Genomic DNA, 22,918 nt, shown 5'->3' on the forward strand with positions numbered 1-22,918 from the left:
TGTACAACCTCTCTGGGGCCTGTATTCCCCCTGTAACAGGGGCTAATATTTCAGCTCCAGTTACAGGAGAAATTGGCTATAAAAGAAAAAAAAGTTACATTTTCTCCAAAGGTCTTGTACGACCTTAAGGTTGACACATACTGAGGCTAGGTCATCAGTATCAAAATCCCAGAAAACCCTTTTAATAAACAGACTATTTTCCTGAATATAAATAAAAAAAATACTAAAATACAGCAGGTGTGAGCCAAACGGCACTGTGGGAATTGGACACTTGTTAGATTACCCAGCAGACTACAGATAATTACCTGCACTGTGAACCCCGTAACAGGAAAAAAAAATCATGAATTGACATTTTTTGGTCATCTTGTCCCACCCCAAAAATTTTACCCCAAAGTACCACAAAATTGTATCAATAAAACCTAGAGGATGCCCCACAAAAAAGCTCTCCTACACCTCAGGAGACAAAAATATAAAAAAAAGTTATGGGTGTCAGAAAATTGTGATGCAAAGAAAATGTGTATTTTTTTTTAATTTATATTTTTTATTTTTTTAAAGTAGTAAAACAAAATAAAAGCAACAAATTTAGTTGATGTCATGTCATTTTTAGTGCGCAGTGAATGCTGTAATATCAAAACTACAAAAAAAACCTTGGTGGAATTGTGTTTTTGTTTTGTTTTTTCACCCCACAAAGAATTTTTATATTTTTTTTGTTTTCCAATACAAGTATGGCAAATGAAATGCTGCCATTAAAAAAATACAACTTGTCCAACAAAGTAGATACCCAGGGCTAATGTTTGCAATGGGTGATAACGCTAATTGCAGACACTTAACCCCTCAGATGTCTATTGTAACAACGGCACCTAAGGCGACTGTCCCCAGAAGCATTGTGCTCCCGGGGCCCAGACGGCTTCCCCACGCAGAGATCGGAGAAGCCGTTTATTCGTGGTGGTAGCCTGAGGCCTGCTTGATTCTACCAGACCTGCCACAGCTATATTCCTATGGATGCCTGCAGGTGGCAGGGCTCCATAGGAATGTATTGAATCTTTCATACACTGCAATGGTAATTCATTGTAGTCTTTGGGGCAAGCAGTCTGAAGATCGCATGTTCTGGGCACCTGGGCAGAGTAAAAAAAAATAAAAAATTTCTAATAATCTCCCTTCCCTATAATAAAAATAAGCAATAAAAAATAAAGATCATACGACAGAATCAAGACAGGCCCATTGACTTTCTGTTAAGCATGCCTCACTTTTGTCTCCAGCAGTGAGGAGAGAGAATGCTATGTGAGTGCTTCTCTCACCTTGTTTTAGCAATTGGTGGGTGTCTCAGCACTCGGACCCCACCGACCAAAACTTTTAATATTCTGCATTGACACTTAAAATTTTGTGTTTTTACAGCACATAGAATGCTGGAGTATCACGTTTATCCATACGTGGAGTATAGGTGTTATGTTATGCTTTTCTTTTCAGGATACTCTTGGTGTAACAGAGAACAAATTATGTGACGCACATAGTGAAGTGAATGCGCTCAGAAGGTAATTTTTTTTTATAATATTGAAAAGAAAAAGAAAAGTAATACAGGATAGTCAGAAAACCATTAGTTAAGAAAAACCTTCATACATTATTCAGCTGGGCTTCAGTACTGGTTTGCCTAAAAATATGCGGAGAGAATACAAGCTATAAATATATTAGTATGTTATAGAGAACCTATCACCATGGATCATGTGGATGTGGCTCCAGTGTGCCAGCAAACCGGTTTGACCTTGGGCTAGTCATGAAGACATTATCTTGGCTGTCCCTTGGTTTTCACCCTTTAACCCCGCTACAGAGATCTGGCCTTTGCTGCAGGGGAGCCACTAATCCACTGCCTTTTGGAATAGTCCCAGTGTGATTGGCTGCTGACCCAGTGGATGCCAAGAACCTAGATGTTAACCCTTGCAGTACTACAACAGAGGAGATATACATGAACAATAGCCCCAATTCACACACAGGAAGCCAGCTCCCATGAGTATGAAACAGCTGCAGCCATGAACCACCATTGTAATATAGCACAGTACAATTTACAGGCTCCAGGTTTAGAACAGAAGGAGCTGTACAGATTGTAGTATAGTTTTGTGGGAAGAGATTCAGTAAAACCTGTAATTTATACATTTAAACCTCTGGTCTTTCTATACTTACCACCCCCATGTACAGTTATCAATGACTAAGAGCTATCTCTGTATACACACTTATACACGGAATGCTATCAATCACTGATAACACCTCCCCGTGTGCAACTGAAGTCAGAAAAAAGTAGAGCTTTTGAATATTTTCCCATCAAACTACATATATATCAATCTGCTCCGCTTCTCCCGCTCTTTAACATCCTGCCTGCAGATTGCATTTTGTGGTGACAGGTTCTCTTTAATAATGGATAAGTGATTGGCACTGTCTCTGGAATCACATTGGAACATATACTTTAAAATATGTATAACCTTTATTGGTCCACCTAAAAAAAACGACTAAAATCTCACAAAAATATACTCCATTAAAATGGAGACCGAAATACAGTAAAAATGAAAATAAATGATAACCATGAAAGATGAATATATGTATGTGTGTGTGTGTGTGTGTATGTATGTATATGTGTGTGTGTGTGTGTATATATATATATATATATATATATATATATATAATTTGTGTTAGGTGCTTACGGTAGTACAGAGAAGAGCCCTGGAATGCAGGGAAAGAAATGCAGTCGGTTGTGGTGTGCCGAAACCGAGGATGAGGTAGGCCTAAGAAAGAAGAGGGCAAAAATGGAAATAACCAGTTTATTTGTAACCAATAAAACATGTACACAGCTCAACCCGACAAGCTTTGGAAAGCCACTCTTAACTCATGCGCTGGATTGGGAATGTACCGCGCATATGCGGACGACTTCCAGCGTCCCAATTTCTTGATAACATGGGTAGGGATGTTGGCACTGGAGGCCGTGGATGCCGCTCCAATGCGAAAGGAGTGCCCCGAGTAGCTGCCAGCGTTTAGGCCCAGTTGGGTGAGAAAAGACCTGACATGGATCATGAAGGTGGTCGTGGTGAGCACCGATCCATGCACTTGGAGTAGCGGTTGAGAGGGTAGGAACCTGTGAAGCTGACTGTAGGTGTCCAGTACCCTCACCGGGCACCATTTGTTGTGCGTGGGGTAATATGAGATGTTGACGGGTGAATGCTGACTACTCTTGGACTGAGGTAGGGTCAGGATGTAGTGATCCAGGTGTTTGGATAAGTGGGAGACGAGGAGACAAGGTGAGGTTTGGGACGTGGAGGTGGTAGTGAATTCCCCGGGCCTCAGGAACCCGTAGAAGGCTAAGTAAATTGCGGTTTTGATGACAGCGTTGGTATTTGAATCAAAAGGCGTGGCGTCCAGCAGGTCGGATAACGCCTTGAAGACATGACTGTCGATGGGCAGCCTTTGGGCTGGACGCGCGGGTTCCGTCTTCTGAATGCCTCTGAGTATTGTTTTGATTTGGTGGGAGGCCATGAAGCTGGTGTAGTTAGGGTGCAAGATTAGCATGTGATGTTGGATGCCAGTGAGATATAGTTTGATGGTGTTGTATGACATTTTGAGTTTGAGGTGGCAAAAGGAAGCAAATCCCAAAACAGACGACATGATGAAAGGGTGCGTGATGTTGTGTTCTACCAGGAATCTGTTGAAAAGCGTGAACGCTCTGTTGTATGTCCTATGTGTATTGACTGATAGTGAAAGGTGGGCCAAAGACTGGCTATGCCGCATGATGGCCTCTAGTCCAGAATGAGTTGCTGAAATGACGGGGTGCTGGAGGCAGTGGGTGATGCTGACGGGAGATCCTGATGAAATGCCTGGAATTTGAAGCGAGACAAATTGTCAGCAGCCGAATTGCACACCCCCGGGACATGGAAGCAATGCAAGAAAAAATTATTGCAGGCGGCCAGCCAAGTGAGTCTTCGCATGAACCTCATGATTGTGAGGGATTTAGAACGACCCTTGTTTATGATCTGGCAGGTTGCTTGGTTGTCCGAGTAGCAGCGGACCGCCAGATTTGCCCATAAATGACCCCATGCCACGGCAGCTGCTACGATGGGATAGATCTCAAAAAGTGCTGAGGTAGTGGAGAATCCTTCCAAACCCTGGACCTCAGGAGGCCAGCCGCCCCACAGCCAGTCGTCCCCGAATATGGCCGCAAAGCCTGTGGTAGATGCCGCATCTGACCAGATGGAGGGGGAAGAGTCCGACAGCTGAGGGAGAAACAAGCTCCTGCCATTCCAGGTGGACAGAAATCTCCTCCACATACCTAGATCCGCTGCAGCTTGGGCATCCAGGGACAATCTGTGTGAGTCGTGTCGGAACAAGGGGAAGAGGTGCAGCAGCCGTGAAATAAACGAGCGACCCTGGGGTATGATGCGCATGGCAAAGTTCAGGGAGCCCAGCAGGGACTGTAGTTCTCTGCGGTTGCAGGTGCCGAGTTGAAGATAGCCGTCTATGTGGGTGAGAATGTCCTGGATCTTCCCGGACGGTAAGCTGGCTTGCATCAAAGCTAAATCCAACTGGATACCCAGGAAGGTGATGATCGTGTCCGGCCCCTCTGTCTTCTTGGTGGAGAGGGGGACCCCCAGTTCCTTGAACAGCTTGATGGTGGCTCTGAGGCTGGAAGGAGGGGAAGTGTTTTCTTCCACCAATAGGAAGTCATCAAGGTAATGCAAAACCAGCGGGCATCTCGCTATGTTCAATAGCAACCAGCATAACGCCTCCGCAAACACGTCGAAGATGGCCGGGCTGCTTTTGGACCCGAAGGTCAATCGGGAGAAAAATAGTACTTCCCTGACCACTTGATGCCGTGCAGGTGCCACAGGGTAGGGTGAATCGGCAGTAGTTTGAAGGCGTTGGCGATGTCGGTTTTGCTGAGCCATGCCCCCACCCCCGCTTGTCTGATGGCCGTGATGGCGTTGTCAATGGTGGTGTACTGTAGAGAGAATTCCTCCGAGGGAATGAGGGAGTTGAGACTGGGGTTGCCCGTCCCGTGAGGCGCCGATAGGTCGATGATGAGCCTCTGTTTCTGGGAAGATTTCCCAGTGACGATGCCAATGGGGTTGGTGCGCCATGTGGCGAACGGGGGAGTTTTGAAGGGACCTAGCACAAAACCCTCTGTTACCTCCTGGGCTATGAGGGCGTCAATGGCGGTGGGGTTGTGCAGAGCGGATAAAAGATTGGGACACTCCAGGGTGCCTGTTGGCATGTACAGGATGCCCGTGTGGAATCCTTCTGTCAACCCTGAGATGAGAAAATCTGAGAGATGCCTGGAGGGGTGCTGCGACATGAGCGCGGTAAAAACTGGCCCGTTGATGGTTGATAGATACGGTTTGGTGAACATTTTATTCAGACACATGGATTTGGCATGTGCCCGGAAGCATTTGGTGCATATATGTAACAATTTACATCCATTATAATTACAGGACCCCTCATTGAAATTGTTGCAAATCATAGATTTGCCTAGAAATTTGATCGGCCGGCCCAGTTTGTCCCGGGCCAGTCTCTCCGGGACCCCGGAGGGCCCAGCTGACTGGGAGGGGCCCTGTCTGACCGACGTGTTCGGGCAGAAATTGGTGGTGTGGGCCGTGGAGGAGCAGTGCGCACAGGCTGGGGTCCTAAGGCCTGCGAAGTGGCGGCAAAATATGACCGTGTCAATTCTTGCCCAGTTGGAGCGGACTCCGTACTGGGAGAAAGCCCCCGCCACTTTCGCCGAAAAAGACCTGTGATAGTCATAAAATGCTGATCCTCCGTATTTGTTGCCCAAGTCCACCAGTTTGTGCAAGTAGAGGTCGAGTTCCTCCCTTCTGTCGGGGTGGACCGCACAGATGACCTCTCTGTAGATTCCGAAGGCCAAAACGAATTCGGGAATGGTCAATTTCCTATTGAGCCGGGCATCCCTGGACTTGACTACAACTGACACCTCGTCATAGGCGTACGTCGTGTTTTCGACCACGTCCTGGGAGGCAATCAGAAGGGAGGCCAGGTTTACATCCTTACCTTCCAGGATATCACGTTTCAAGTGCTCAGGAATCATATGTGCCGGGTTGACTTCCCGGTCCTCCATGCTAGTGGATGGAGTGATCACCGGTAAACCGGCCGGTGCTGGTGATGCTGCAGGTGGTGGACCCGTCAAGGAGAGGGTCGTGGTGACCGCCTCTAGCCTTTCCAGCCTGGCATTGACTGTTGACATGGATGTCATCAGAGAGGCCAGCATGGCGTGGATGTCCCCGGTGCCGGACTGGCTGGGTCCTTCCCCCGCATCCCCAGGATTGGATGATGCGCGCAGCAGCCGGAACAGCTCCGCCTTTCTCGCCGTGGCAGGGAAGGGAACGTGACGTTTCCTTAACTCCGCCGTGATGCGTGGAACCGTCCAGGACCGGATGGACGCAGGACTGGCTAGATCGTCTCCCGGAGTAGCAGTGACAGATCTAGCCGGGGTACCAGGTAGGGAGAAGTTTTCTAACCCATCCAGTGACATACTACAATAAAAAAGTTGATTAATTTGAGGCCACGCAGGAACGTGCTGGCTAGCTAGGCCGAACCGGCGAAAAATTACATTTGCATGGTGACAGATGAGGCCCTGCTAGTTGCCAAGCGGCTTTGAGAGGCTCTACCTATGATTTGGCGCGAGGGGATAATGAGGCCACTCGTGGTAGTGGCAGGATCGTTGGCCTCTCGGTGACTGTAAGACAGGACTAGGGGAAGGGAGTGACAGGTGAGGCCCTCTCTATGCAACATGCGAGGCGGCTTACTAACGAGATGGTGCGTTGGGCAGGTGCCTCCGTACGTCTGAGGCGGGGTGTCGGCCTCGCGGGACCACTAACTGCTGGCGAAGCCAAAGAAGGGGGGGGTACCTAGTGGGATGATGGTGCCCCTAAAGCCAGCACGCTGACCCTAACGGGACCGTCCGAAATGAGAGGAAGATTTTGGTAAAATGAGCAGGTGAACGTACCTGGTACCAAGAAAAATACTCCAGCTACACGGTAGTGTAAACAGTATGGGTTAACCGCCTAAAACACAAAGGGGGGGGGTAGACATGACAAAGTGTGAGAAAAAGTGTAAAGCATGTGGTACATGTGCATGACCGGGAGGATCATGGCGGTTGTCCGTGAAATGACAGCTTGCGCCTGATATGAAAGGGGGGGGCCGGTGCGTGCCGTGTGGCCATGCCCAGGTGAAAGTGCGTGTCTGCAATTGGATGGCGCATAGGGACCGTGCCCCAGCCATTCCACCTGTCCATTGTGTGTTTTTTTTTTTTTCCCGTCCCCTGATGATCTGATTATCAAAAGGGGAATAAAACATGCATCACACTGCCGGTTCAACTGATGAGATTCATATTTGGCACTGAAATCCATTGCAATCCGTGGGACATGCTGAATCCCTGGTGAACACCGGTAAGGAGGATGATTGTGAATATGCAAATTGCTGCTGCATGATGATGGTAGTGCCCATGCTGGAGAACAGGGGGGGCTGCTGGGGAGTATGATGATGGGGCGTGCTGGGAGGTTCTCTCGTCGTCCGCCGGCGTGCCCCCCGCACCAGATGCGGCTCGCACGGCCGCCGGGACACCGCGCACGCGGCGATGGAATCGCCGCGCATGCGCCGAATCCCGGCCGCGCATGCGCAGACCAGGCACCAGGACGCGGGCGGGCGCCACCGGCCGCGCGGCGGGAGGAGTGGTGATCCAGCAGGAGGTAGCGGGGAGGGGACGACAGGGCCGCGGTGAGCCCTGTGAAGGTGAAATGAGCCGACCGGGGGGGGGTGGGGGGGGATGAGTGTGTGCGGGTGTGGTGTGCGCAGGAGGCGGCGGGGAGCGCCAGCCTGATGATGACATGAACGGGGGAGGAAAGGGGGGGCCTGACTGATGGTGGCCGCATGGGGCGACATCGGTGACTACCCCCTGGCGGCGAACCCATGCGCCCGGAGTCCGCCCGCGGGCGCCGGGATACCGCGCACGCGCCGGAAAAATCGCCGCGCATGCGCAGAACCCTGGCCGCGCATGCGCAGAACCGGCCCCAGGACGCGGCCGGGCGCCATTGGCCGCGCGCAAGCGGAGTGGCAACAGGCAGGAGGCTGCGGGTCAGGAGGTGAGAGTCTTCCCACGTGAGTGAGACAACGAGTGGAGAGGAGGCCGCAACAAGCAAAGGAAAGTTTGGCTATTGTTTACCTTGGTGATTTGTCTTATATGCAGGATTCTGTCATCAGCATGGGGCCATACTATCTGTATGTAAGAGCGCCAGCCTGGTGAAGTGGACATGAACGGGGGAAGGATGGGGGGGTGAACCCACCGGGGAATGGGGCTGGGACCGACCGGGGCTGACCGGAATCTGCTGGGGAGATGTGAGAAATGCCTGAGAAATGAGCTGGCGGTGACCGCTGTGAGAAGCCGTGACCTGGGTGCAGCGTGTGTGAATCAACAGAAAAAGGGGAGACCATGCCGCATGCCGTCAGAGTGTGAGACCGGAGGTGGTGCAGATGTGACATAGAATGCATGCCCAGGTGAGACAGAAATGCTTTGGTGACTTGTATTGAAACCGTGACATTGGTGCGTCATGATGAGAAGAGCTGAACCGGTACTGGGGCAACCGTGAGGCCCTGCTGACCCGTACGAATAACTCACAGTTTGACGGGCAAACGCGACCCACAGTGAAACCGAGTGAAGCTGGGAAAGAACAGCAATGCTCCAAAACCAGACCCAGACGGCGACGCAAAAGCTCTCAGAAAATCAGCGGTTCGTAGGTAAATTCCTCAGAACTCCAACAAGCGACTTCCTCTCACAAAGCTCAGACCTCAGACGGTGCAGGAGCCAGGTAAGGGGGGTGCCCTAAATAGGCTGGAGGCGGACCTCAGCCCCTCCCACAAATCCAGGCAAATGCCTTAATACATATATACATATATATATATATACACACACACACACACACACACACACGGTCTGGATCTTGTACTATGTCTGGTCGTGCAGCACTAATGAAGGTACTCCAATATATAGTGTAATTAATCCAACATTACAAATTCCTCAATTTATCCTTTAGTGGCATAGTCGGCTCAAATAAATAAATGATAAAAACGATGTCTGTTCTTGTGACCTTTTTTTATGACAGTAAAATGTGAAATGTTCACAGTGAAGTTGGTTTGTGTCCAAAATCCTTCTTATTTTTCGCTTACTTGCAGCCTAGAATACCCTTACTGATATTATCGCTGCATTTATTCATATATCACGGCAGTCTCCCCTTTTTCATGTACATGGATGTAACGCACTGACTCACAGTTAGTTGCTGAGGGATCTCAGACTCATGCCTGCCGTGGCGTCCCACGTGTCGCTCGGCTTAGAGCGATCTTACCTCAGGTATGGTGTTCTGTTTGCTTGTGTGCACTGGGGGATGATGACGTCAACTAAGTGCCGTGGTTGTTTGCAGATCGTACAGCGGTAATGCTGGCAGGTTACCACCCCCCTGTGAGACTGCCGTGATATATGAATAAATGCAGCGATAATATCAGTAAGGGTATTCTAGGCTGCAAGTAAGCGAAAATTACAAAGGATTTTGGACACAAACCAACTTCACTGTGAACATTTCGCATTTTACACTTTTACGGTCATAAAAAAAAAGTCACAAGAACGGACATTGTTATATTTATTAGAGCCGACTATGCCACTAAAGGATAAATTGAGGAGTTTGTAATGTTGGATTAATTACACTATATATTGGAGTACCTTCATTAGTGCTGCACAATCAGACATAGTACAAGCTCCAGACCATCTGTGTGTATGTATGTATGTATGTATGTATATATACATGCATACATAAAAAAAATATATATATATATTTATATATATTTATTCATCTTTTATTGTTATAATTTATTTTCGTTTTTACTTTATTTCGGTCTCCATTTTAATTGAGTATATTTTAGTGAGATTTTAGTTTTTTAGGTGGACCAATAAAGGTTATACATATTTTATTTATTTTTAAATCGGATCATTTTTATTAAACATTTTACAACATTGTACAATAAAAAAGAGCCAACAAAAGTTGGGAAGAAGAACAAAAAATAAAATAAAGGGAAACTCCCCCCCCCCCCCCTTAGCGTAGAGACGGTCCATCCACCATTCCGGATAGCCATCCATACAGAATCTGAAGGGAAATAACAGCTGCCCTTCTGACCATTCACAGGTTATACATCTTTTTAAGTATATGTTCCAGGGTGATTCCAGAGAGAGTGCCAATCACTTATCTATTATTTATCTTCTTTATGTTTGGGTTAATCATATTGATTAGAGCACCTGTTCCTGATAGTGGGCAAGTGAGCCACCCTTTTCACTTATTCAGGTTCTCTTTAATGTGTATGGGTACATAATTCGTGTCAAGGCCTTTGCTGACATGATTTGTAATTCTCTGTGGAGTCAGGAGCTACATTTGATCATGGCCCTTAATGTGGCCAGGGGCTTTCACAGGACTATTCAATGTTATTCATCTGAGTGGGCTTGCAGATGTAATACATCTACTTCAGAAACTTCACACGACTGAAACTAAATTGTAATACCAGAAATCTCTGCAACAAATATGTTGTGTGAGTCTACCCTAAGCAGACATTTACTGTATATGGTCATTTACTAACAGATATTTTTGGTGTACATCTGTCGTAGATTGCTGCGCAAAGGTTATTTGTGCTGCAATCCGCGACTTTTCCCCACTCACGCGAGGTCTAAAAGTGGGCGTGGAGGGGGCAGGCAGGCCTGTCTCATTTATAATTTTCTACACCTGTTTTAGGCGTAGAAAATGGTCTAAATCTACGTCAGCAAGGCAGGTGGTGTATATTTAGACAGGTGGTGGCTATGCCGAAGTTTTGTAGAGGCTGGCACCTCACATATGTTTGTGGCATCCACCACCACCTTAAGGGGTATTAAGACTGGCGTCTTAGACACCGGTCTTAATAAATGACCCCCATAACAATTAACATCAAGGTATGTACAAATTGTAAAGTAGAGGCCTCGGGTGACTGAAGGTGGGCTGGGTACTGCTGTCTGTCTGAATCACATATAGATTTAACAGGCTTTCTTTTTGGGTGAAACAGGACAGTTTCAAAACTGGAAACACAAATTAAACAACTGGAGCACGACAACATGGTAAAATTTCATCATAAAGCAGAAGGCCAGATGTGGACATCCCTTCCTAAGTAAGTTTTTTTCTTTTTTTTTTTTCTCTTTTATATTGCACTTGATTGTATAGTGTTAGAGCTTTCTATAGTTGTATAACTTAAAAAATACAAAAGACGTTGATATAGTAAGATTAATCATAATTAAATTTAGATACTTTTTAGACAGTGCTGTTATGTAAATTTCTGAATTATATACTCTTTATAGTCACATGTTCTTAGTCTGCAATATCCGGTATAAGCTGGATGTAGACTTCTCATTTCCTGTTCGTCCTTGGCAGCACACACCAAAGGGGTTAAGTCCCCTAGGTACAACCAGAATAGAGACCAATTAGCAAGCAATAGATTGATTAATTACATAGTACCTCCCAGTATAAAGCACCACAGAGCACACAGAGCCATGTATTTTATTTTCTCTAGGCACTTGAAGAGACCACAACTCCCACAGTTATCCCCTGCCAGGAGTGATACTTTTAGTCCCTCACCCTGAAGATGGACGCGAGAGTGTTTTCCCCAGTGCAGTCGGCAGCACCTCGCTCCATTCTCTGCTTGCCTCCCTCTGCATAGTGTGGGTTGAGGTTGAGGCAGCAGAGACGCGCGCTATAGGGGAGGCGCATGCGCGAGATGATACTGGGGAATCGCGACGTCTCGCGCATGCGCACTCCGCTGGCGCGTCCCGGAAGTATTTAACTCCGTGGTACCGTTACTATGGGCGCTCGCCAGGACGCTACTCCCACTGCTTGCCGAGGTAAGTAAGGAGAACGTTTGGGGATAACATGCTTAGCAAGATCTGGCATAAGTTGATACGGCTGTCCCTTCCTCTGTGCACACTCTTCGGTGGTGTTGGGGTGAAGGAATGATTTTTACTGATACTCCTTATCTATTATTAGATGTCTGCCTCCCCAGAGGAATCTCTTAAGAGAAAAAGAAAATCCAGACACCGCTCCTGCAGGAATTGTGAACAACCTATGCCAGATGATGCTTTTTCTGATCTGTGTCAGGGCTGCACTTCTGTTCATTCTGAGTCTCCTCCCTCCCAGAATAATGACTTTCTGCACTGGTTTAAGGAGCAGCTATCGTCTGTTTTTAATTAAATCAGAACCTCCAATAAAAAAACCAAAAAATCGCAGGAAACCTCGGAAACTCAGTTTGCCTTATCATCTGACAGTTCCTTGTCTGAAGGAGAGATAGACTCAGATTCTGAGGATATGGAGGACACTATGCTGTTCCATAAGGAGAACCTGGGGGATCTTATCAAAGCAGTCAAGCTTACTATTGAATCCAGTAGAGATATTTCTAATAAGTCAAAATGTGACAAGCTGTTTTACTTTCCTAAATCAGGATGCAAAGCCTTTCCAGGGCACCCGCTGCTCAATGAGTGGCTAAAGCAGGATTGGGATAAACCGGATAAGAAACCGGATCCCAGTTCCAGATTCAAACATACATATAAATTAGCGGACGACACATGTAAAGATTGGTTGTCAGTCCCTAAAGTAGACCTTCCGGTGGCCAGATTGTCAAGGAGGGCGCTGTTTCCATCTGAGGAGACTTCCTTGATCAAGGATCCAGTAGACAAGAAGGCAGAGTTTTTTTTGAAAAAAGCATATGCGTCCACTTCTTCTTCTTGTCTACCGGCCTTAGCCTCTGTGCCAGTGGCAAGATCTCTGCGGATCTGGCTGTCCCAATTATCTCATGACCTGGAAGATGGAGTCCCAAGGGAAGAGATTTTAAAAAATATCCCGGTTATGAAGCATGCTTCTGAATTCTTGTGTGATTCGCCATTGGATTCATTAAAATTTGCATCACGTTCTTTGGCTCTCACTAATGCTGCCAGAAGGGCCATATGGATTAAGCAGTGGTCAGGTGACCTCTTGTCAAAGTTCCACTTTTGTAATCTTCCATTCCAGCCCACGTCCTTGTTTGGCCCTCAGTTGGAAAAAATTCTGGAGTCATTAAATGACAGCAAAACTGCTAAATTCCCGGAAACAAGAAGGAAGCCTTCCAGATCTTTTCGTTTCCAGAGAAGAAGATCTCCTAGATTTCGGAACAAACAGCAGTTTGACAGGCAAAGAAGATTCCGTAACAACAGACAGGAGAGACCTGACTTCAGGAAAAAAGATAAGAAGCCCGCAGAACAATGACGCCAGGCCTCAGCCCCGGGTAGGAGCAAGATTAAAGGAATTCACCGCAGCATGGGAAAACACATCGAACGACGCCTGGGTCATTTCCACTATCCGGAGAGGTTATGTCCTGGAATTTTCAAAAATCCCTCCAGACCGGTTTCTTATAAACCAGACAAATCCAGTGATCCTTCAACTGTTAGAAGAATTCACAGAGAAGGCGGCATTGGAGCCAGTGCCTTATATGGAGGCGGGCAAAGGCATCTATTCCAAGGTTTTCCCGGTACCCAAACCAGGGAACAAGTGGAGGCTAGTAGTGGATCTAACGTACCTAAACAAGTATATTGCCAAGAAGAGATTCAGAATGGAGTCAATCCGATCGGTGATATCGCTATTAGAGGAGAACAGCTACATGGCATCGGTAGATCTCCAAGATGCATATTTGCACATTCCAATCCTTCCCAAGCATCGGAAGTATTTAAGAATAGCGATTCGAACTCAACACAGAACATCGCATCTTCAGTTCACCTGTTTACCCTTCGGGATATCATCAGCACCCAGGGTGTTCTCAAAAGTAGCAGTAATCCTGACGGAAGCATTGCACCTCAAAGGCATATGTTGCATACCGTATCTAGACTACTGGCTTCTGATAGCGAACTCTGCGGCTCAACTATCAACAGATTTGAAAGAGGCTCTACTACTGCTCCAGAATCATGGGTTTCTGGTAAATCACAAAAAATCTCAACTTGTTCCTTCTCAGGAGATAAAGTTTCTGGGATTCATTCTGAATTCAAAGAAGATGAATGTCAGGTTATCCGCAGAAAGGATAATAGCTATCCAGAAACAGACCTCACACCTGATCTCTGCCCCCAGAGTAACATTTCGGCAGGCCATGTCTCTACTGGGTCGGTTAACTTCCTCAGTGGATGCAGTTCCATGGGCAAGAGCTCACTTCAGAGAGCTACAACATGCCATCCTCACAGCATGGGACAAGAGTTATCACTCCCTGGACAGGAAGTTTGTGATACCAGTATCGACGCGTCATCATCTCAGGTGGTGGATGTCACCCAAACGCCTTCAACAAGGCAGAAGTCTGCAATCTCAAAGCCAGATTCACCTCACTACGGATGCCTCCTCCTGGGGTTGGGGTGCCCATGTCGACAGTCTGTGGGTGCAGAGGAAGTGGAACACAGCAGATTCCAAAAGGTCCTCCAACTGGAGGGAGCTAAAGGCGGTACGCCTAGCCTTAATTCATTTCCAAGATCATCTGAAGAGCCGCAGTGTCCTAATCCGGTCAGACAACATCTCCACGGTGTACTACATAAACAAGCAGGGAGGGACGAGAAACAGCAGTCTCTCCAGGGAATGCAGTCTTCTGATGGCTTGGGCCGAAGTATGGACCCGAGAGATAACAGCAGTCCACGTAAAGGGTGCATTGAATGTCATGGCCGACCTACTCAGTCGCAAGAAGATGCTCCCGGGAGAATGGAGTCTCAATCCGGCGGTGTTTGCAGAGATCGAGAATCGGTGGGGAGAACCTCGTATGGATGTAATGGCAACGGAACAGAACAGGAAGACCCAAATATTCTGTTCCATTTACCGCTCCACGCAAGCATTTGCGATCGACGGTTTATCAGTCAGTTGGAAAGAAGGTCTGATTTACGTCTTTCCACCAGTTCCAATGATCTCAAAGGTACTCAAGAAGATTCAGCAGGACCAAGCAGAAGCAATTGTGGTCCTACCTTATTGGCCACGAAGAACGTGGTTTTCCCTAGCTCTCCGTCTATCCAGAGGGAGGATTTGGAAGATTCCACCCAGACGGGATCTCCTCAGTCAGAACGGGTTTCTTCATCCGAACCCCAACAACCTCAAGTTATCGGTTTGGAGACTGAGCGGGATTCTTTAATTCACCTAGGTCTTCCCACGGAAGTGATCAATACTCTCCTAGCTGCTCGAAAACCAGCTACAGTTAAGGTTTACAACCGAGTTTGGCGCATCTTTAAGACATGGTGCAAAAGCAACTCGGAAAACCCAGAATCCCTAAATGCGATCATTCACTTTCTTCATGAAGGCTTCAAAAAAGGTCTGAAAACGAATACATTGAAGGTTCACTTTACTGCAATAAATGCACAGCAACAAGGAAAGTTTTCAAATAATCCATTAATCCGCACTTTCTTCAAAGCCTTGAAGAATATTAATCCTTCCTTCCATTCTCCAATTCCATCCTGGGATCTGTCTGTGGTATTGTCCGCTTTGTGTAAACCTCCATTCGAGCCGCTTGAAGAAGCTTCCATAAAACACTTGTCTGGGAAAGCCTTATTCCTAGTAGCAATCACATCAGCAAGGCGTATAAGTGATCTACAAGCTCTATCCTGCAGAGAACCATATTTCAGAGACCTAGGCCACTCCGTGGTTCTACGCACAATGCCAGGTTTCTTGCCCAAGGTTGCTTCAACTACCAACATTAACCAGGAGATATCGCTCCCAGTTATCCAGTCTGACGCTCAAGACCAGGATCAAACTCATCTCCTGGATGTCAGAAGAGTTCTTCTGTTCTACCTACAAGTCACTTCATCATTCAGAGAATGTGAAAGCCTCTTTTTGCAGCATCAGGGCCCTAATAAGGGTAAAAGGGCCAGTAAAGCAACTTTAGCGAGGTGGATCAAACAAACTATAGAGTTGGCCTACTCAATGGCTGAGTTACAGTGTCCATTGTTATTAAAGGCCCATTCAACAAGGTCTACGGCTTCGTCCTGGGCTGAACTGGCACAAGTCCCATTGGAACAAATCTGCAGATCCGCAACATGGTCTACATCATCAACCTTCGTTAAACACTACAGGCTAGACATTCAGGCAGCAGAAGAGGCTTCTTTTGGCAAACGAGTGCTACAGTTGGCGGCCAGTGCTCCCTCCCTTTGAGTACTGCTTAAAAATCCCTTTGGTGTGTGCTGCCAAGGACGAACAGGAAAGCGAAAATTTACTTACCGAAATTTTTGTTTCCTGGAGTCCGTAGGCAGCACAATATGCCCACCCTTAATAAATTATTGCTGCATACAATACATGGCTCTGTGTGCTCTGTGGTGCTTTATACTGGGAGGTACTATGTAATTAATCAATCTATTGCTTGCTAATTGGTCTCTATTCTGGTTGTACCTAGGGGACTTAACCCCTTTGGTGTGTGCTGCCTACGGACTCCAGGAAACAAAAATTTCGGTAGGTAAATTTTCGCTGTATCTACACAAAAGAATTCCTTTGCTTTCCCGCCTAACAGCTACTTTCATGGCTTCCATATGTAATCCTTTGGAGACATATACTGTATTTTTCGCCCTATAAGACACACTGGCCTTTAAGACGCACCTAGGTTTTAGAGGAGGACAATAAGAACACAATATTTTTCATTAGACCCTCATTTAGACATCAGATAAGAGCCCCATGCCTCTCATCAGCCTCCAGCAGTCTCTCATCAGCCTCCAGCAGTCTATCAGCCCCAAGCAGCCCCCAATTGCATCATATGAGCCTCCATTGCCTCTCATATTAACCCCCAGCAGCCCCTATTGCCTCATATCACCCCAGTAGCCCCCATTGCCTCTCACGTTAGCCCCCAGCGGCTAATAAAAAAAAAAAAAAAAATCTCTCCTGCTCCAGATGCTGCAGCTCCTTTGCTCCAGCGCTCTTCTTCCTCCTTCTCCATCGGCTGTGCTGTGATCTGACGCGCACAACGCAAGGTCACAGAGCGTCCTCACTCTGTGCACAGCCACAGCACAACTGACAGCCGAGGACCGGGAAGCTTCCCAGTCCTCCAGTACTAATGAGTGTTTCCATAATGGAAGCGCTCATTAGTATTTGCCCCCATAAGACGCAAGGGCATTTCCCCCCACATTTGTGTCTTATGGGGCGACAAATATGGTAGGTTATTGTTACAACAGTTGCCCTAATGTGATAATACTGGAACGCATTAACTAATCAGCATCTTGTACATACAATTGCATTAGATGGGGGAGGAGTTAGGGGAGCTGTATAAGGAAGATCAGGATTCAGGGACTATTTTGCACACTAACATCCATGTGAGGTGGCCTCTGGATCTCGACTACCGTATTGTCTGTATAGCCTGGTTAACCTAAGGTCCCTTGAAGAACCAGTACATCCTAGGCACTGGAGAAAAGCGTTGGTACGTTCAAATCCTGGGATCCAACCTGTGGAAGTTGGGCACTATATGAGAGTTATTGTAGAGGCATTAAGGGTTTAGCTAACGAGAAGCGGGGTCGCCCCTTTTGAAGAGGGCACTCCGCTTGTAGGCAGGGGTAGTGAAGGAACGTATAGGGACAGCAATTGACCTAATTGACTCCACTTCTCTACCAAAGAAGCCCTAATGCAGTGGAACCACATTCATCAAGGAACCATCTGATGGTGAAAAAAATCTAATTGGTAGAACCATGAGTAAAGGGCCGGACACGCTCAGTGTTCTGGCTATAGTATAACCTTTATCTACCTAAATAACCCATATTTAATATAGTAGTGCCTTTAATGTATGGAATATTAAGTGATGATATTGTGAGTTTTGTTTTTGTTGATTTATTTTTTTGGGCGATATTTATTAAAGGTTATGTTTTAATAGGGGTTTATCATTTTGTTCTGTGAGAATACAATTATCTGTGATACTCCCCAAAAAATTATTTTCTCCAGAAGTAAGAGAATAGGACCAGTCATGAAAACATTTGCACATCGAGCAGGTGGGATATCTCCTCTGCCCCTTTCTCCAGAAGGTTCTTTAATTTATAGGAAAAAGCCATGGGTGTTAACCTCTACCGCAGGGGTTTCAAATTAACCAATCGGATTATGCCAGCTGTTGTAACAAGAACCTATATGTCTCTGGATACAATCAAAGTAGCTCTAAAGCGTGAAAGAAAATTCTTTAGTGTAGATACATGAGGAGTCTATACCGCTTATACCAAATATTGCAGACTACGAATATGTGATTACAAAGATGATGCAATCAGAAGTCCACAGAACAGCAATGTCTAAGGAAGACAATACCCAATATTTGAAATTATGATTTAAAGATGGATTGAGACGAACCAATAATTGTCCAGATTATTGGGAACGACTGTTCCGCCGAACGCTTGTTCAGGACAATCTACCCATCCTAAGGGTCCATTCACACGTCCACAAATGGTTCCGCATTCGTTCCGCAATATCGGGAACAGGTGCGGGCCCATTCATTTTCAATAGGGCTGGAATGAATTCGGAGAACACACTATGTGCTCTCCGCATTTGCATTTCTGGAGCACAGCCCTGAACTTCTGGGCCGCGGCTCCGCAAAAAAATAGAACATGTCCTATGGGGGGTGCCGGACGGTTGTATTTGCGGATCCGCAATACACCACGGAAGTGAGAATGGACCCTAAATATGCCGCTGATTACCGGATGAATGATCGATTCTGGGCAGCAGATGGTGCTGTCTAAACACTGATCTGTTGCCCAGAAACAATGATTCTGTATGGGGACGGGGGATCGTTATAGCAGCAGTCTCCTTCACTGAGCGAGCAGCCGACTGTCGAGGAGGACCATTTTCTTCCCCACAATCGGCCGTTCGATCAGCCCATCTAAACCCACCTTAACTCTTTGAATCTTGCCATGTCAACAGTTAACAGCATTGCAAGGACAAATGAAAGATTATCTTGGAACAGATCTATGTTGTGTTGTTAAAATTTGCTTGTAAGAGCACACAAGTTCTTATCGGGGAATCGTTTGTTGTTTTTCTTCATGTTTTTGTTTGTGTTCCTTTTCACAAAGAAATGAGAGGTTCCGCACAAGTGGCAATCCATACGGCGTGGATGTAGCAGTCCACAAGTGTCTGGCTTCTGAAGCAGAGTGTTCCGCCTTCACTGGCAAGCCACTTGATAACAAAGCCAAAGAGATGGAGAGGGAACAAGACCTAATGTATGGGCAAAACAGGTGAGCCCTAGCAGATATACTTTAGATAGCTACACCGCCTTGTACCTTTGCAAAATGTATTGTGCATGGTTGATATTTATCTTAAAAATAGGTTTGTCTTCAGGGTGCTGTATTAAAACCCAAATTTTACATTTACAAAATCACATGTTACAGCTGCTTTCATTATAATGAATAGGATCCCTTAGGGGACAACCTTGTATTACCAGCTTTCTGGTTGCATGCCGTCTGTCATATGATCTGCTTTTGTTCTAATGCTAGACATGAGTCCTTGGGGCTAATATACTAAAGATCAACAGTGTTTGAAATAGGAGTGAAGAGACCAGCTATTTTGTGTATACTTGGCCACAGAGACATTTCTCCTTAGTCCTTCTTATGTACTTCTTCTCACAAGGCTAGTTTTCTGTTCGTATTGTCCTGTTATGCATTTAGGTAAGGGTCTGTTCACATTTGCATTGCGGCCTCTGCCTGTAACAGTAGCCACCACAATCTGCTGGGGCCGTCATACAACAGATACCAACGGCACCCAACGGAGCGCATTGTAAGTCAAGGCTCTGTTAGGGTGCCAGTTGTTATGACAGGTTGCATATGGAGCTATTCTTTCCGTCATATCTGATGGGATTTCCAGCAATAGTGTATGAACGTATACTCTGACCTATTTCCACACAGCATGGGAGGGCTATCTTCTTCTGAAGATATGGGGCTAATATAACATGTTGAAATAAATTGAGACTGCCAAATCGTTCATGTTATTCTTGCTGTAACATAATACAGTCCAGAACTATTTTTTTTTTCCAAATCTTATTAAGGTACCAATCTCCTCCAGAAAAGGATGCTGTGCATGATATCTTGTCACCTAAACCTAAAACTGAAGACCACAGCAGTGAGGAGAGTCCTATTCTAAAAGCATTGAGAGATTATGAAGAAGAGAAAGAAATGAAAATGTGGAGCAATTTTACAAACAGAGACAGTGCATTTCATAGTAAGTTTATACTGGTACAGATTATATATAATATTTATTATTTAAAGAGTTCCAGCTCCTATTTATTATAATGGAAACGGTAAGCATGTCCATAGTAAACAAGGGAACTGGGAGAATGGTTAAATCTTTACAGAATCACAGTCAGTTTACACAACATACAGCCCGGAAGCTGGAATTTATGTCTATTTTTAAGAAACCTGGGTGAGTCAGTATGTCGGCCACTGCAGCTCACACAGCCAGCTTTCCTAAATTTTGGCGTAGCACCTCTGCCTAGTTTTGCAAAAAGGTTCACTCCATTGTGGAGTGAAAAGCAGGTGTTGTTAAAGGGGTTATCCAATTCTAAAAAAGCCCCCCACAATGCCTGGGCCCCTTTTATAGCTCATACTTGCCTCGCTCCCCAGCACCTGCGTCACTCTGGAACCCTGCACAGCCGCAGCTGCATCTCCCCATCGCGGGGTGGGGGTTGCAGCCTATAGGAGGCCGTGACAGTGACCAGCTCCCCTAGCATCACGGGTGATGTCTGGTCACCGTCACGGCCTGCAATTGGCTGCACCCATCGCCGGATGTTTTTATCCATGCCATGGGGATATGCAGCAGTGGCTGTGCAGGGATCTGGAGTGATGTGGGTGCCGGGGGTAAGTAGGATCTATCGGAGGGGCCCAGGCACTGGGGGGGGGGGGAAATCATTTTTAGAATTGGATAACCCTTTTAAGAAAGGTAGTTCAGACAATGGGGGCATTTACTAAGCATGTTGCACCAGAATTATGGCGTTTTGATTTGCACCAAATATATCAACAGTTTTCTCCAGAATTTTCACCATAAAGAATGCATCACGCTAGAAATGAGTTCTAAATGTCAAAGAGGGAGGGGCTATGAAATTGGCTTATATTTTGTCTCATTTATTATCCTCTTATTGGCAGAAATGACTTTAATTGTTGTGGACAATTGAACCAGCTTATGTGAGGGTGTTTTGTATAAAAAGGTGCATTTATGGAATAAAGATGAAACTTTTTGTCAAAAAGTCACACTTAAGAAAAGAAAACCAACTCGTCATGGGAACAAGTGATAGGTAAGTATTAAAACAGGAAGCATTTATTTATTTATTTTTTCTAATACGAGCTAAACAACAGGGTTTTGTCAAAAAAACTGACAGCCAACGGGGCGGAGCCGAGCTGCTGGGGAAGATGGCTGCTTAGTCCTCAGCTCTCCCACCCACAGAGTAAGCACAGCGGCTCACGGCAATCGAAACTGGCACCTACTGCCTCAAAGGGGGAAACCTTCACGTCCTGAACTGGAGGACACCTCTCAGGGACCTTTCCTGCACCGAGCGCCTACGGCAGCAGCGCTTCCACATTTTCACGCGCGGCCAGCGGGAACATCATGCAGTAGAGAACCGGAGCTGCGAGTCTGGAGGTTTTAGGGTGAGGAGACTGGTGCAGCAACAACTCGCAAGCAGCGGGATCCGACGCTATTGGTCTCGATCATCCACAGCTGCAAGAGTGATCCCATTGATATAGCTACTTCCCAGGCAAGTGAGGGATATCAACCCCTGCCACAGAGGCCATCTTGGCCACACGCTGCACGGCAGCTTACAGTTCAGGGGCTTCAGAATCAGTCCAGTGGCGCCTTACTTCCCTTCTCCTGCAATATTAAGTGCTTCCTCGTAAATAAGAGGACTGTAACAATGAATAGAGGGCCCAAATCTAGAAAAAAGGGCGAAAGCCTCTGCCCCAAGAAAATTAACGGACTTCTTTGAGTCAGCAGAACCATTTGGGCCAGAACACTCTGAGTCTGCGCCAACTTCACCGCGCAACATGAGGCCCACTTTATTAAACAGTGTCCCTCCAGATGATGATGAATTCCCATCTCTGACTCAAGTATCTTCCCCTCCCAATAAGAGAGTGAATGATACACAGAGAAAAGATGGTCAGCACCTTCACCCTCTTCATCTCTAACAGCAAAAGCCCAACTTATAAGAAGAGCTATGTGCAAGATGAAGATGAAGAAACAACTTCTACAGTATTACCATAGGAGAACGTACAGACCACTTGGAATGTAAAATGCCGGAATTTTCTAACGCACATAACGAGTTGGTGGACATGCACAACGCCCTAGGATTCCTAAATCTAAAGCTGCTCCAGAAAAAGCTCCACGAGATACATTGGTGAGGGTACATTTTTACCACATTAAAGAACTTATCCTATTTGAGGCTTGCAATCTCCTTGTTCCCGGACTTATCAGCAGCCACATTGCAAGCCCGTAGAGAATTCCTCCCAGTTACTAAGTTACTCAGGGAAAGCAACATCAAATATCAGTGGGGATTTCCTATCAAACTTCTGGTTTCATGGAACGGAACAACGACTGTCATCTCATCAGTGGCTGAGGGCATGAAATTGTTGGAGACATGGAATCTTCAAGTTGAAAGATAGTCTTCCCATCGATCTCACCGGCATCCAACATCTACAATCGAGGCCGACTGGACCACAGTTCCTGTCAGACAAAAGCCGGGATGAAGACTAAATTTGTGGGGACCCATAGCTTGGGTCTGTGATAATACTAGCACATCTTTGATTGTTCCTTGTTTAGGTTTCTACCAATCATCTTACTTTCTCGCCCAGTTTCCTTGGGGGACACAGAAGACCTTGGGTATAGCTCATCTCCCTAGG

At 46.3% G+C, this 22,918-nt stretch overlaps 1 protein-coding gene across 1 annotated transcript in view; it reads left to right on the forward strand.

The window, feature by feature from the left end:
* Positions 1–22,918, forward strand: part of MPHOSPH9 (M-phase phosphoprotein 9) — an 89,193-nt gene that overhangs the window by 44,199 nt on the left and 22,076 nt on the right. The window contains exons 15-18 of the mRNA XM_044275700.1: positions 1,468–1,532; positions 11,119–11,220; positions 19,112–19,273; positions 20,080–20,252. Of these exons, the coding sequence (XP_044131635.1) occupies positions 1,468–1,532; positions 11,119–11,220; positions 19,112–19,273; positions 20,080–20,252 (502 nt within the window). The remainder of the gene's footprint in view (positions 1–1,467; positions 1,533–11,118; positions 11,221–19,111; positions 19,274–20,079; positions 20,253–22,918) is intronic.

This window comes from Bufo gargarizans, chromosome 1 (genome assembly GCF_014858855.1).
Source record: "Bufo gargarizans isolate SCDJY-AF-19 chromosome 1, ASM1485885v1, whole genome shotgun sequence".
Lineage (NCBI taxonomy): Eukaryota > Metazoa > Chordata > Amphibia > Anura > Bufonidae > Bufo > Bufo gargarizans.